The 16,338-nt window shown below is 43.3% G+C and overlaps 1 protein-coding gene across 8 annotated transcripts in view; it reads left to right on the top strand.

Annotated features, from left to right (window-relative positions):
- The window catches only part of UBE3B (ubiquitin protein ligase E3B), a 67,461-nt gene that overhangs the window by 8,222 nt on the left and 42,901 nt on the right, over positions 1 to 16,338 (top strand). For all 8 annotated transcript variants that reach the window (XR_005016151.1, XR_005016150.1, XM_036822847.1 and 5 more), the window contains 8 exons: positions 1,127 to 1,223; positions 2,480 to 2,565; positions 3,454 to 3,536; positions 6,691 to 6,796; positions 7,095 to 7,215; positions 8,215 to 8,392; positions 8,840 to 9,003; positions 10,146 to 10,313. Coding sequence is in view for 6 of the 8 variants with exons in the window: in XM_036822847.1 (XP_036678742.1) it covers positions 1,127 to 1,223; positions 2,480 to 2,565; positions 3,454 to 3,536; positions 6,691 to 6,796; positions 7,095 to 7,215; positions 8,215 to 8,392; positions 8,840 to 9,003; positions 10,146 to 10,313 (1,003 nt within the window). In the remaining 2 variants the exon portion in view is untranslated. The remainder of the gene's footprint in view (positions 1 to 1,126; positions 1,224 to 2,479; positions 2,566 to 3,453; positions 3,537 to 6,690; positions 6,797 to 7,094; positions 7,216 to 8,214; positions 8,393 to 8,839; positions 9,004 to 10,145; positions 10,314 to 16,338) is intronic.

Raw genomic sequence — 16,338 nt, 5'->3', positions numbered from 1 at the left:
AGAAACCCAACATGAGTGCAGCTGGTAATACATACTAGAGCCAGGGGCCTTCTGGATTTTCCCTCTCTTTCCTTCTTTCATGTGTGCTCCCTTTTGGAATCACCTTGTCCTCTCCCACTGTAATCATGGCAGCTGGCAGTTCTAGCCTCACATCCTAACTCTGTCTTGACCAAAGAGAAAAGGGAGGCTTCCCCCATCGATTCAGAAATCTGGGAGGACTCATAAAGGTCCAGTGGGATCCTGGTCTCAACACTGAACTGGTCACAGTGGCAAGATGGGTGGGGTACTGCCACCAGCCCCGCCTGGTCCAGTGCCCACCCTTGTGTTATGGGAAGGTGGGCAGGGGAGTGAGTGTGCACGAACAGCAGCCATTTCCACTTTGCACGTAGGGAGGGAGAAGTTTCAGGGGCAGAGGCTTGGCAAGGACTCTGGTAGTAACTGAGCAATGGAGCAGATGTCCCCAGAGCACCCAGTGATCCATTCCCAGACATCTCTCTTAAGGCATTTGTGAATGGCTTTCTTGGCCTTGACCCAGCATCAAGCATGAATTATAGTCATCATTATAGTAATAGCCAGTAGTATCAATACATAGGGTTCTCTGTGTGCGAGGCACTGTTCTTAGTGCTTTATATTCATTAATCCATTTATTTCTCACAACTAAACGAAGGAAGCAGTGTTACTGTCCCTAGTCAACAGAGGAGGAAGCTGAAGTACAGAGAGGTTAAGAAACTTGCCCAAGATCACACAGCTAGTAAGTGGTAAAGCCAAACGTCTGAGCCCAGAGTCCTTGTTATGTTCAATTGCATTTATACTCTGTTGCTCCAGTGTACATGCATACATATGTTAAATACTAAATGCATACACGTAGTAGGCCAGCCCTGGTCATCTTGTTTTCTAAGAATTTTCAATTCTCCATTCCCAAGAGTATTTCAATTCTATGGTCAAGCACTAGTGTGCTGAAATCCCTGTTGTTTAACTCCTATAGTGGTCATTCCTCAAGAGAAAAAGAATAAAGACTTAGAATCCTGACTCGTTTGTTTGCATTCAGAAAAGTTGTAAAATGGTTGCGCTGCTGTCTTGGACTGGAGGGCGTGTGTCTTAATCTTACTCTCTTTATTGTTTTTAGCCTGAAATTTTACAAGACTCCAAACTCATCACACTGTACCTCACGATGCTTGTCACCTTTACAGACACTTCAACATGGAAAATTCTCCGGGGAAAAGGTCTGTGGGACTTGCTTCAAAATCTTTCCTAAGTAGCATTTCCGTGGAGAGTTCGGGGACCTTTTCAAGAAGTATTTTTGCTGCCACAAGCCTCAGGGAAGGCCCTAGAACCACACACGTGGAGACGTTGCACTGTGGTATCTAGGATAAGTTCAGTATCGTGTGCTCAACTCTCTCCCTTCCTGGAATTTACGTTTGAAGGCACAGTCCCTCTGAGCTCATTTGTTACAACTCCTACAGCACCTCAGCCTCCAGATTGATAATATTTACTTAAGCCTCGTCATTTCAGTTGGAGAATATTCGGCAGCAAATAATTCTATTTTGCGCATAAAATTGCATGGTAAAGCTGCCTTCTTCCTTGAACACTGAACTCGGCCTTACGTGTTTCATACATTCACTTCATTTATCCATTCACCCAGTAGCCTGCTGTGTGCCAGACGCTCTGCAGGCACTGGAGATAGGGGAGAGGTCACTGCCCTCCAGGGGCTTTAGGTGCTGAACTCTGTGTGCCTGCCCTTCCTCGCAGCACCTGAGTCTGGCGGGGTGGGGAGGAGACAGACACTAAAGAGAGGTCGTATATATATGAGTATCTGAGTAGTATACGTGGGTATGTAGGTCATGACAACAGCGTGACAAGGGGCGCTTGGAAGGAAGAGCCCAGGAGAAACGAGAGTGCAGTGGGGAGGGAGGCCTTGCCTTGTTTGGGGCTCGGCCTTTCCCGAAGCAGTGACATCTGAGCTGAGAGCTGCAGGGGGAGGTGGAGTTTGCAGAGCACAGAGGTGGGGCACGACTCTGAAGCAGAGGAAACTGTGTGCCAAGGCTCCAGGCCAGGAAGGGGGGTTCATTTAAGTCATGATCCTGGACTCGGGGGGGGGATTTAAAACTCGGTGCGTTCTGGGCCCTGCCAGGGGGCTTGTATCCCAGTGGGGAGAGGAGGTAGCCACCCGGGGTAGAAAGTGCCAGGCCCTCGGAGGGAAGTAGAAAATGTGCTGCAGGAGCTTGGAGGCCGGGGATGATACCTCTGGGAAACCATAGGTCCCGTCACCTAAGAGGTTACGCTTCCACCGGGCCTTGCAGGAGAGAGAATTCTGGAGATGTGGCGTCTCCCTGTCCTCTGGTGCCAGACCCAAGGGGAGCAGGAAGGCAAGCCAGAGGAGCTCTCGTTTCCTTACAGCCTGGGGCCTGGGGCCTGGGGCATGTAAACAGTTCACATTATGGCCAGAGATTTTTTTTCTCAGACTTTTTTCTTCATTTAGGTGAGAGTCTTCGACCAGCCATGAACCGCATTTGTGCAAATATAATGGGCCATCTCAACCAGCATGGATTTTATTCTGTGCTGCAGGTCTGTGACCCCATCCCTAACATGGGACTCACTCTCCATACCTGAACTTGGGTTTTTACCTCTGGTTTCGGCATATCTGCTGCCCTCCTCACAGAAGCGCTTTCTGCAGGAAGCGCCCTCTCCTCCCTCCCCAGCCCCGGCTCTGAGACCCTCGTGGTTTGTGTGAAGGGAGGGCAGTGACTGGGACCCCTTCATTGTGCTCCATTGTTGACGGCGAGGATGATCCAGTCATTTGAGACTTAAACGCAGGCAGGAGGCCTCAGGATGTATTCCCTCAGGTTCCTTCTTGGTTGGTGTCTGGAATCGTCTTTCTAGCTCTGTGTCCTCAAACAGCCTTCCGTCCACACTGCATGCGATCGTGCCAGTTCGTACATCCAGGGAATTGTCAGAAATGTAACTAATCACTGTTGAAAAGTATTGATACTTTGGAATTCTTGAGTTTGAGAAGTGACATTGATCTAGGCCGTCCTCCCGCCTGGCACTGAGATGGGCTCTTTTCTGGTTGGGTTTCACTTTCTCCTCACGACAACCCTGCGAGGTGCTGTGGCAGCCAAAGGTGGATTCTCAACAGTTCATCTCAGTGGGAGCGTCTACTTGACGCCATAACTCTGAATTGCTTCTAAAATAATTGAGATTTTAAATCTGGTGTTCTTTTTATCGGCTGCTAATTTTTTTAACTATTTATTATTTTTAAAAACTCAAGTGTAATATTTAAAGTAGAGAGAGAGAGTGGTACAGTGAACCTCCATACATACCCTTTGCTTTTCTTTCATTTTTTAGAAACATTCCGATACAGTTTTTTATCTGAAGCACTTATTGTGCATTTTTTACGTGCACATGAATATAAAGTTGGCGTCGCCCCCTGACCAATTACAATGTTCTTTGCAGGTATTGTTAACCCGTGGCCTGGCGAGACCCCGACCTTGTCTGTCCAAAGGCACTTTAACAGCAGCCTTTTCCCTAGCAATGCGGTAAGTAAGAAGCTGCACCTGAGGAGCTGGCGTGCTTCTGAAGGCCTGCTCCTCCTGCTTTTCTTCTCTTGTTACTTGTATTAGGTACGGGCTTGCCCACTTTGTTAGAATTTACAGGAAGTGTTGTTCTTGATGAAAGTGACACATCTGTGACTGCCCTGTTCTTAATCTTCCGACTGTACCCTTGAATGTTTTTGCATCATGATTTGAGGGAAGCTATTCAAAATGAATTGCTTTATTCTGCCAGGGACCAAGATATGACCATTTTTCCTTTTGAGCTTTTAATTGAGAAAGGAAACCTAAGAGCTGAAAGAGGCCCAGCAAAGGGCAGGGTGAAAGGATTCAGGGAATAGTGTTGCGAACACGGGTTTAAGACACTGGAGTTTGGAGGACCAGAGAGGATGTGATATTTATCTTCACTTAGTCAGTTTGGAGATGTAAAGTACTTAAGCAGCTAAATATTTCCTGATAGAAATCATACCAGCAAGTCTGAGAACTGCCAAGTGTAAAGAGCTGTGCTTGTTAATGGGTCCAGAACATACTTAAACTGTTGAAAGGAGCAGTAACTTGGGGAGTTGTTAATAAGATAGCTTGATAATCTGAGATAATCTTAATCCCCAAGATAATAATAACTTGGGAAAGAAGGAGTGTTATGGTCAAACCAGCTTGGTAAAGCTGCCTGTCTGCCCCTTCCTGCTAATTCACCGGGCACCTTCCTGCTGAAAGCTCCGACAGATCCTGTGGTAGCAAACTCTTTGGGCTTGTTTAACCTGATTTGACCCAAATATATCTGAACATGGAGTACTCTCGCCCAAGTTTTAGATGATGGAATATGTCTGTTACCCTCCTTTGGAATCATTTTCCATGGAACGCCAGTTTGAAAAATGGTCTAGATTATAGGTTGGCAAACTTTTTCTGCAAAAGGCCAGCTGGTATATATTTTCGGTTCTGTGGGCTATGCAGCTTCTGTCACAACTACTGTGCCACTGTAGCCGCCAAGCAGCCATAGACAGTACATACACAAATGAGAATGGCTGTGTGTTCCAATAAAACTTTTATTTACAAAAACAGGCAGTGGGCAGTTTTTGACCTGTGGGCCACAGTTTGCCGACCTGGTCTAGACCGTGTTTTCTACTAACCATTAGCCACATGGGGCTGTTTAAATGGAAATTTATTAAAATTAAATAAAATTAAGAATTCAGTTCCTTGGTTTCATTAGCCACATTTCAAGTCCTCAGGGGCCACATGACTAGTTGAAAACCATACTGACAGCACAAATGTGAAACATTTTCATCATCACCAAAAGTTCTATTGGACAAGGCTGGTCTACACCGTCCAATAGAAATATGAGAACCACATTAAATAAGTCAAAAGAAAGGGGAAATTGAGTTTAACGATATATTTTATTTAAACTGCTATATCCAAATTTATCATTTTTGCATGGCATCAATACTTTTAAATTATTTATTTTAATTAAAATTAGATAATTTATTAATTTTTCTTTCCATGCTGAGTCCTCAGAAAGTGGTGGATATTTTACACTTAAAACATAGGAATTTGGCCTAGCCACATTTTAGGTGCTCAGTAGCCCCTGACGTGTGGCCAGTGGCTACTGCATTGGACAGCACACCTCTAGAGGCTAGACCTTCATAACAGGAACAGAATCCAACCGGTTATGCTATGATTAAAGAAGTAGAACAAATTATCTAGGTAACAGTCATACGTTCGTTACATACTTTGAGAGGAGCTACATAGAGATGTACTTAATGAGTCGTAACACACGTTTTCCTAGAATCAGGTTTACTGCAGCTCCCTCTCCTGAGTCACCTGAGCAGCTCATTCCAGCAGCATCGCCCACCCTCTCCTCTGTCCGAGACAGCGGAGGAGTGACACAGACGAGACAGCGGAGGAGTGACACAGACGCCTGAGCCCAGGAGCTCAGCAGCGTCCTCTAGCTCCCCTGTCTTCCACCTCTCAAGAACACAAGTCGTCTTTCCGTCCCAGCATCCTTCCCCTGTCCCACTGTGGCTGCAGTTCACACTGTGATCCACCAGGAGGGTCATCTAGGCATTCCACCACGTTTCTTCTCCTTTGAGAATATAATAGCGTCCATCATTTTAAGTTTTTTCTTTCCATATGTCAGAATCCATTGACTCACTTGCTAAGGCTGGGCTGTTCTAAAGCCCTTTTCTTGCACAGTGCACTTTTTTTCCTCCTCTGAATATTTGTAAGTAATTGGACAGGACCAGGATCTTGTAAAACAAGATATTCAGTGGTTTTGTCATACAATATATAGATACTACTACTAAAAGTCTATGAAGTCATAACTGATATGTTTAGATGTGATCACCAAGTCCTATAATACAAATAGCTAACGTTCATGGGCCGCACGTTGTTTTAAGACTTCTACACACATTACTGACTCCTCACCACATTCTCTTATCTCCATTTTATAAATGAGGCTGCTAAGGCCCAGAGAGGTTAGGTCACTTGCCCTTGGTCACACAGCTGGGAGGAGCAGGGCCTGGAATTAAACCTGGGCCATCTGACTCCAGAGCCCACACTTTTTATTCCATACTCTTTATACTTGCTTCATATATTCAACACATTTTTATATTCTAAGATCAATATATATTTCTTAAATTAATGGCCCATGGGAACCTTCCCAAACTCACCTTGTTCCATTTATTATCTGGATATATATTCAGAATAAATTGCTTAATTGAAGTATGAGTTATTGGTGACTTATCACCCAGTAAACATACCCATGTAAGCACCACCCCACCTGTGAAATAGAACAACAGTAGCAGCACCCCAGAAGCCCCTCTTTTCCTCCTTTCCAATCACTATCCCCATCCTCCTCTCCCATGTATATAGTTTCTCATTCTGCCTTTTTTTTTTTAAAGTTGATTATAGCATGAGGATTCTCTCATGTCAGTAAAACTTCAGTAAATTGATTTTTCATAGCTGAGACATAGACTAAAGTATCACTTATTCAACCTTCCCCCAGTGAATGGGCCCATTTTCAGCCTTCAGTCTTCCTAGAAGTCCTGTGAAGCATAATTCCAAGGGATTTGGGGGTGTTGGTAGGGTTGTTCTTTTGTTCCATGTTCACATTAAACGTGTCTGAGTAAGGTGACATGTCTGTGTCTAGCCCTGTGATTGCTGCACAATTTTCAGACAATCTGATCCGGCCGTTCCTCATCCACATCTTGTCTGTGCCCGCTCTCGTGACTCATCTCAGCACAGTGACCCCCGAGGTGAGTGGACTCTGAATTCCCCCAATTCCATCTTTGCCTTTGTCCTTAAAATAGAAAGTAAAATGTTTTCTCTGTTAACTTCTACCTCGTCTCCTGATGGTTTTCCTAAATCAGTAGCTACCGTAGACACACTCGTGTTAGAAGCCCAAAGAAAAGGGGTCTCGTCTTTGTTCATTTTCTTCTTGGTGATGGATAACATGTTTGGCAGCTAGGGGGTGATCTGCAGGGATAGAGTTCACACTCTGGTGGGAAGCTCCTTTTATCAGCTTCCGCTTTAACAGTCTGTGATTGTTTGCAGCGCCTCACTATTTTAGAATCTCATGACATGCTCCGTAAATTCATCACATTTTTAAGAGACGAAGATCGATGCCGTGATGTATGTGAAAGTTTAGAAGGATGCCATACACTTTGTCTCATGGGTAAGCATCTATGGCTGGAATTTTATTGTGTTCTGGGTGTTGGGAAAAGCCCAGGTGTTTTGCTTTCCACCATTCTGGAGGCCACAAGCTGTTTTTAGTAAAGGTTGGAAGTGCTTACAATAAAAGACAGGTAATGAGGTAAACAGTTTAAGTAGACACATGAAACTGAAAATCACATGGAAAAATACATCAGCCTGGCAAACTAGCTGAGTGACTGTAAATGAATGTTAAATTTCAGCCCTTAGCTTCCTGGCAGCCAAGGGAAAAATGAAAACGTGTTGAGTTACCTGGATAATTCTCATCTCAAGAGAGAAGAGAGCACAGTTGGGTGGGGCTTAGATCAGAGTAGGGTCTACAATGTCTATTTTACAGTGTTTTCATTTAGATGAGGAAAGGGTTTGGGGATAGAGAAGCATTTGAAACAGCAGAGGTACACAACTCTCATTGCCTAATTAGAGGAAATTTATTTTGCATAGAAAAAGGTTCTTGGGGCTACATTTTAAGGGAGTCGATGGTAAGAGTCCTCACAGAAAACGTTAAATAAATTCAGTGAACACTGAATAACAGTGATTTTCCAGGACTTTCAGCTATTCTTCAGAAGGTCACTTCTTGTGTTGACCCTTGGTTTTAGAATCTTGGTGTAAGAAAATGTTATACTAACTTAAAAATCTGTGTGCCTGACATTTTACACGTTACTTCATATAGTCCTCACATCTAGAGTGGGGCTCATCACTCCAGTCTTACAGATGAGCAAACAGACTCAAGAAGTGGGTTGAGGGTCACCTAGCTTGCCTGTGGCAGAACCAGGATTTGAGGCCAGGTCTGCCTGTTTCTAAGCCCTGCACAGCACTGCAGCCCCAGCACTGATGGGTTCCTCTCTACGTGGAATTTCTTCCTGCACGTAGACATGGATGCATGAGCCCCAGGCAGAGAGCAGGGCTGGGAGGTGAGGAAGCGTGTCTGTCCGGGCCTACCGCACTCAGCCTTCTCTCTTCGTAGGCAACCTCCTGCACTTGGGCTCCCTCAGCCACAGGGTGTTAGAGGAGGAGACAGATGGGTTTGTGAGTTTGCTCACCCAAATGCTCTGCTACTGTCAGAAGTACGTGTCCCAGAAGAAATCCAACCTGACCCACTGGCACCCTGTCCTTGGCTGGTTCTCCCAATCCGTGGACTATGGGTGAGTCCTGGAGGCAGATCACTGTCTTCCTTGTCTCCTCCTGCCTCTCTTCCACCACTTCCCCCTTCTTTCATCGAGATTTGTGGGCCAGGCCTGCAAGCCAGCTATGAAGAGGACAGTGCAGTAGGCATCAGGAAGCTTTTGTCGACTGGGTGGTAAACAGGACGGAATTAGGACGAAGAACAGATGGAGGGTGTCTGGGACGTGACTGTGACACGTGGGGCCTGGGGGGAGCAACAACGCTGCTGGCAGCACGGGAAGTCTGTGTGGAGCGAGAGAGCCACGAGGGAGGTCGGTGCCTTCTGCATCCAGGCCTCCGCGGCAATTTGTGGATCCCACTTCTCTTTAGCATCTTACTTGCCGTGCTGAGTGGCAGTCCCCAGCTACCCTCCCGTGTGGCCCTCCAGCAGGTGGAACTGACATGCCCGCTCTCCTGCTCTCTCCTAGCCTTAACGAGTCCATGCCCTTGGTCACCAGACAGCTGCAGTTCCTGTGGGGGGTGCCTCTGATCCGCATCTTCTTCAGTGACATCCTGAGCAAGAAGCTGCTGGAGAACCAGGAGCCGGTCCACGCGCCGCCAGCGTCCCCACAGAATGTGCTTCCCGTGAAGAGTGAGTGGTTCTCCTTCCCCGAAGTGCAGCGCCTGACTGGCCCTGTGTACCTGCTCCCCTCTGTCACGCGACCTCTGACTTCTCCCCTGAAGATTTTGAGACGGCTTAAATCAAGTTCACGTTTAGCAAAACAGTGACCGGAAGTCCTTAGGGATAGTAAACAAGGACTAGGGAAATGTAACTATGTGAACAAAGTCAGGGTTGTGTGTAGAGAACATCCACAGATGATCCGTGAGGGCTGCCTTGCTTATCTCTGAACTTCCATTTGGCTCTGAATTTCCAGTGGCCAAAAATGAAAAGGGATTTTTGGACCCTTTATTACTTCTCATTAGTAGGAAGAAGGAGGAAGATCTATTTCTTAGGGAAAGTAGAGCTTTTCTGAGTTCCTAATTGTAAAATAAATCTCCCCTATGGAGCTCCTTATACAGGTGATAGTGGTCACTGACCAGGCTACCACCTCAGCGCGTCCCCGCTGCAGGGTCACTGATGGGTTCCTTGGAAAGGTTTCTTATTGCGCACTCTGATAAAAGTAAGGCAATGCTGTTAGCACATAATTCAGTGGAGTCACTTGCCTGTGGCAGATTGCCAGGTTCAGTGTGGCTTTTCTTCTGCCCCCCAGTGTGTCACAAAGCTCCATCTTGTAGCTGTCAGTGAGCATGGGCTCAGTGTAACTTCAGCAAGATATAGATGCGAAGGTGTAAAACGAGAGTACAACCCCAAACTGATTATGAGTACTTGAGGTTGATGCTCCTACTTCCCTCTGAAAGCACAGAACATTGGGAATTAGCCAGGCCCCCCACCTTTGCCCCTCTTCCCCCAATTCAGTCCTTGGAAGTTTCACCTTCGTGCGTTCTGAAGTTAAGTGGTTACAGTAAAAGAATCCACAGTAAGAATCAAATATGTTTGGCTTGTTCTGACAGATCTTGTGCTGTTCTAAAGAGGTCTTTGTGTTCTGTCTAAAAACCTTTTGTTACTGCTTTTCTGATTTATCCGAAAGAGATGATTTGAATCAAAGCTGCAGCCTCACTGTCTGGCTCTGGCTGGAAATTAGGAGCTTTACTGAAGTGCTCTTCCCTTTATGGGGTGGAGTTTGGCAGATGGCTGAACTTCTGCTCACACGTTCCTCCTTCTCTCCATGCCAGCTCTCCTGAAACGTGCATTTCAGAAGTCGGCGTCAGTTCGGAATATTCTCAGGCCTGTTGGGGGTAAACGTGTTGATTCTGCGGAGGTACAGAAGGTTTGCAACATCTGCGTCCTCTACCAGACCTCGCTGACGACTCTTACCCAGATCCGGCTGCAGATACTCACAGGTCTGGAGTCCCGAGGCGGTCTCTGCCGTCTCTCACGTTTGCCAGACAAGTTTTCTTAGAAGTTGATTCTCTGCTGGCTTCCTTGACTCAGAAAATAGATTCTGAAGAAGGGTATCTTTGAGCTATTCTTAGAACTTGATTCTCTTCAGTTAAATAGCTTAAGCTCATTGCACTTCTAGCACTTCTAGTCTGTTCCTGTGACCTGGCTTTTATTTTCATTATGAAGTACAACTTGCTTTTTTAAAAGTTAATATTTTTTTATGAATAGAAAACTAGAAAAGACAAGGAAGCAGAAAAAAGAAAACTTAAACCATTCTTAATCCTACAGTCCGTAGATAACCACCTGATCCTGAGTGTGTTACATAAATATATATTTAGATTGAAATACATAGTTTTATTTTTCCCTTTCCATTAATCACATTATAAGCATTTTATCATGTCAGAATTCTTTAAAAACCTCATTTTTATTGGCTGCGTAAGATCTCATTGCATGGATGTGCCCGACATTTTCCTTTTTAGCTGAGCAAGGAAGAAAGTCCCCGCTGTGAGCAGAGATTCCCCACTGTGAGCAGCACAGGAGTTGTTAGTATGATGGGTGTTACGAGGACAAAACGTCTATAAACCTTGAAGCTGTTGACTGCATAAAGGGTTAAGAACTTCTCTGTTACGTTTTACATTTCTTAAATCAAATTGCTGCTACTTCTGTCTTTCACACTTACTTACTCATCTTCAGATATTTATAGAGCACCTATGTGTGCCAGGCACTGAGGATGCAGAGGGGAATAAGACAGCCAAGGTCTGTGTTCCCAAGAGGATTACACTGTAGTAGTGAGGAGACAAACGATAAGTAAGAGGAAAGTATATTTAATATAATGAAGGGCACTGTGACAATGAAAATAATGAGAGACATTGTTGACTTGGACTAGGGCAGGGTTTCTCAGCCTTAGCACTGTTGACATTTGGGGCCAGATAATTCTGTGTTTTGGAGGGCATCCTATCCATTGTAGGATGCTTAGCAGCCCCTGACCCCTACCCATAAATTCCAGTAGCACCTCTCTCCCACTTTTGACAACCGTACTTGTCTCCAAACATTGTCAAGTGCCCCCTGGGGTGGGGCGGTGTGCAAAATCATCCCTGGTTGAGAACCACTGGGCTGATGGAGATGGAAGCAGGAGGATTTACAATCCACTCCAGGAGTGGCGTTTACAGGTCTTACTGGTAGATTGGATTTGGGGGAGTGAGGACTATAAGTTTCAAAGATGTTGCCAGATTTCTGGCCCAAGCAACTGTGTGGGTGGTGGGGCCATTTGCTGAGCTAGGGGATGACCAGCTTGGATGGGGGGGCAGGAGGTGGAGGGGGGATTGTGGGCCATCGAGAGTCCTGTTTGGCTGTGATGAGTGTAAGGTACCTGCTGGACCTGCAGCAGAGATGCCAAGCCAGCATACTGTGTACTGTGTGGAGGCTTGAGCAAAGGGGTGGGGTGAAAGGCCTGGGCCTGAGGGCCCTTTCCCTAAGGAGAGTGCAGAAGGAGAAGGGGCCCAGATGAGCTGGCACCCCAGCACAGTGGGAGGGTCTGGGAAGCATACCGAGTGAGATGATTTTGAGGTTATAGCCTACGTCCACCTTTTTAAGATAACCACATTAAGCATCCCCCGTTGTCCGAATGAGAGAATCGAAAAAGAAGTTTTTTGGCCAATTTGAAAGTATATGATTTTAGGGAATTCCCTGGCGGTACAGTGGTTAGGACTCAGCTCTTTCACTGCCAGGGCCCGGGTTCAATCCCTGGTCGGGGAACTATGATCCCACAAGCTGCGCTGCGTGGCCAAAAAAAATAAAAAGAGGGGAAAAAAAAAACACATGATTTTAAAAATGAAGATAAGCTAGTCTAAAGTATATGTATAATATTCGTTCTATTAGCTTGGCTATACACAAAACTGTACACAAACTAGATTATAGAAAATAACATAACTTGTTTTAAAAATACTGCTGTTTTTCTGCTCTCACAATTTACAAAATGTCTTTGTTCATGCTCCTCACATACGTGTGTTGGTCCTGGAGCCACGTGTTGCTCCTCTGACCCGGCTCTCCAGAGCACGGCATCTTCATTTCTGTCTAAGTTGCTTGGGATGCAGCCCTCGTTGAACTGGTATATCATGCTGTAAATGAGTATATTTGTCCTGTAGAAGTATACCTGTGATCTCTGCATTGTAACTTCTTACTCCATTTTTTTTCATTGAGGTATAGTTGACATGTAACATTATCTTAGTTTCAGGTGTACAACATGATTTGATATTTGTACACATTGCAAAATGATCACCACAGTAAGGCTAGTTAACCTCCATCACCATACATTGTTAAATTTTTTTCTTTTTCTTCTTGTGTTAAAGACTTTTAAGATCTACCCTCTTAGCAACTTTCAGAAATGCAGTATATATTATTAACTATAGTCACCATGCTGTACTTTACATCCCCATGATTTATCTATTTTATAACTTGAAGTTTGTCCTCTTTGATCCCCTTCACCCATTTTGCTTACCTTTCCCCTACCGCCAACCCCCTGCCCCAGCAACCATAGGTACACCAACCTGTTCTCTGTATCTATGAGCTTGGGTTTTTTTCTTTGTTTTTTAGTTTTTACATATAAGTGAGATTATATGGTATTTGTCTTTCTTTGACTATTTCAGTTAGTATAATGACCTCAAGGTCCATCCATGCTGTCACAAATGACAAGATACCATTCTCTTTTATGGCTGAATAGTATTCCTGTGTGTGTGGGGGTGTGCGCACATGTGCACACATGCACACCACATCTTTTTATCCATTTGTCCATTGGTGGACGCTTGGGTTATTTCCTTTATCTTGGCTATTGTAAATAATGCTGCTGTGAACAAGGGGGTACATACATCTTTTCAAATTAGTGTTTTTGTTTTCCTCAGATGAATACCCAGAAATGCAATTGTGGAATCATATGGTAGTTCTATTTTCAGTTTTTTTTGAGGACTCTCCATACTGTTTTCCATAGTGGCTGCACCAGTTTACATTTCCAGCAACAGTGCACAAGGGTTCCCTTTCCTCCACATCCTCACCAACACTAGTTATTTCTTGTCTTTTTGGTAATAGCCATTCTAACAGGTGTGAGGTGATATATCATTGTGATTTTGATTTGCATTTCCCAGATGGTTAGTGATGTTGAGCACCTTTACATGTGCCTGTTGGTCATTTGTATGTCTTCTCTGGAAAAATGTATTCAGATCCTCTGACCGTTTTTTAATCAGATTACTTGTTTTTTTGTTGAGTTGCGTGAGTTCTTTATATATTTTGGATATTAACCCCTTATCAGGTATATGATTTGCAAATATTTTCTTCCATTCCATAGGTTGCCTTTTCATTTTGTTGATGGTTTCTTTTGCTGTGCAGAAGCTTTTTAGTTTGTTGTAGTCCCACTTGCTTATTTTTATTTTTGTTGACTTTGCTTTTGGAGTCAGATCCAAAAAAATCATTTCCAAGACCCTTGTCAAAGAGCTTACTGCCTGTGATTTCTTTTAGGAGTTTCATGGTTTCAGATCTTATATTCAATTCTTTAATCCATTTTGAGTTTATTTTTGTGTATGGTGTAAGGTAGTAGTCTAGTTTCATTCTTTTGCCTGTGGCTGTCCCATTTTCCCAGTACCATTTATTGAAGAGACTGTTCTTTCCCCATTGTAAATTCTTGCCTCCTTTGTTGTAAATTAATTGACCATATATGTGTGGGTTCATTTCTGGGCTCTCTATTCTGTTCCATTGATCTGTGCGGCTGTTTTTATGCCAGTACCATACTGTTTTGATTACTGTATCTTTGTAATATAGTTTGAAATCAGGGTGCATGATGCCTCCAGCTTTGTTCTTCTGTCTCCAGATTGCTTTCCAGTCAGGGTCTTTTTTGGTTCCATACAAATTTTGATTCTATTTCTCTGAAAAATGCCATTGGAATTTTGATAGGGATTGCATTGAATCTATAGATTGGTTTGAGTAGTATGGACATTTTAACAATATTAATTCTTCCAGTCCATGAGCATGAAATATCTTTCCATTTATTTGTGTCTTCTTTGATTTCTTTTATCAGTGTCTTTAATTTAATTTAATTTTAGTTTTTATTTATTTATTTTTCATTGCATTGGGTCTTCGTTGCTGCGCGCGGGCTTTCTCTAGTTGAGGCAAGTGGGAGCTACTCTTTATTGTGGTGTGTGGGTTTCTCATTGTGGTGGCTTCTCTAGGCACACGGGCTTCAGTAATTGTGGCACGTGGGCTCAGTAGTTGTGGCTTGCGGGCCCTAGAGCGCAGGCTCAGGAGTTGTGGCACATGGGCTTAGTTGCTCCGCGGCATGTGGGATCTTTCTGGAGCAGGGCTCGAGCCTGTGTCCCCTGCGTTGGCAGGCGGATTCTTAACCACTGCGCCACCAGGGAAGTCCCTTATCAGTGTTGTATAGTTTTCAGTGTACAGGTCTTTCAGAACTCCTTGGTTAAATTTATTCTAGATATTTTATTCTTTTTGTTGCAGTTGTAAATGGGATTGCTTTTGTTATTTCTAACAGGTTTTTTTTATGAAATCTTTAGGGTTTTCTATATATAATATCACGTCATCTCAAATAGTGAATATTACTTCTTCCTTTCCAACTGGGATGCCTTTTATTTATTTATTTTTTCTTGCCTAGGTCTGGCTTGGACCTCCAGTACCACGTTGAGTAAAAGTGGTGAGAGTGGGCCTCCTTGTTTTGTTCCTGACCTTAAAGGAAAAGCTTTCAGCTTTTCACAATGATGTTAGCTGTGGGCTTTTCATATATGGCCTTTATTATGTTGAAGTACATCCCCTCTGTACCCACTTTGTTGAGAGTTTTTTTATCATAAATGGGTGTTGAATTTTGTCAGGTGTTTTTTCTGCATATATTGAGATGATCATGTGATTTTTATCTTTCATTTTGTTAATATGATGTATCACATTGATTGATTTGCAGATACTGAACCATCCTTGCATGCCTGGAATAAATCCCATTTGATCATGGTGTATTATCTTTTTAGTATCTTGTCGAATTCGGTTTGCTAATATTTTGTTGAGGATTTTTGCATCTATGTTCATCAGGGCCTATAATTTTCTTTTTTTGTTGTGTCTGTCTGGTTTTGATATCAGGGTAATTCTGGCTTTGTAAAATGGGTTTGGAGGCATTCCCTCCTCTTCAGTTTTTTGGAAGAGTTTGAGAAGGATGGGTATTAATTCTTCTTTGAATGTTTGGTAGAATTTATCATTGAAGTCATCTGGTCCTGGACTTATATTTGTTGAGAGGTTTTTGATTCAGTTTCCTTACTAGTAATAGGTCTGTTTAGAATTTGTTTCTTCATGATTCAGTCTTAGAAGATTGTATGTTTCTAGGAATTTATCCATTTCTTCTAGGTTGTCCAGTTTGTTGGCATATAATTGTTCATAGTAGTCTCTTAGGATATTTTGTATTTTTTCAATCAGTTGTCTCTTCTTTCATTTCTGATTTTATTTGAGCCTCTTTTTATTATTATTATTTTTTTTTTGGTGAGTCTAGCTGAAGATTTGTCAACTTTATTTCAAAGAACCAGCTCTTAATTTCATTGATCTTTTTGCTTTTTCAGTCTCTATTTCATTTATTTCTCCTCTGATCTTTGTTATTTACTTCTTTCTACTAACTTTGGGCTTCATTTATTCTTTTTCTAGTTCCTTAAGGTAAAAAATTAGATTGTTTGAGATTTTTGTTGTTTCTTGAGGTAGGCATGAATCACTATGAACTTCCCTCTTAGAACCACTTTGCTGCATGCCATAAATGCTGAAATGTTTTATTTCCATTTTCACTTGTCTCAAGGTATTTTTTTAATTTCTCTTTTGATTTCTTACTTGACCTATTGGCTAATTAGTCACCCTGTTGTTGTTTTTTTTTAACACATCTTTATTGGGGTATAATTGCTTTACATTGTTGTGTTAGTTGCTGCTGTATAACAAAGTGAATCAGCTATATGTATACATATA

Source organism: Balaenoptera musculus, chromosome 14 (genome assembly GCF_009873245.2).
Source record: "Balaenoptera musculus isolate JJ_BM4_2016_0621 chromosome 14, mBalMus1.pri.v3, whole genome shotgun sequence".
Classification (NCBI taxonomy): domain Eukaryota; kingdom Metazoa; phylum Chordata; class Mammalia; order Artiodactyla; family Balaenopteridae; genus Balaenoptera; species Balaenoptera musculus.
The sequence above is the reverse complement of the archived record's forward strand: the minus strand, read 5'-3'. Positions and strand labels throughout refer to the sequence as shown.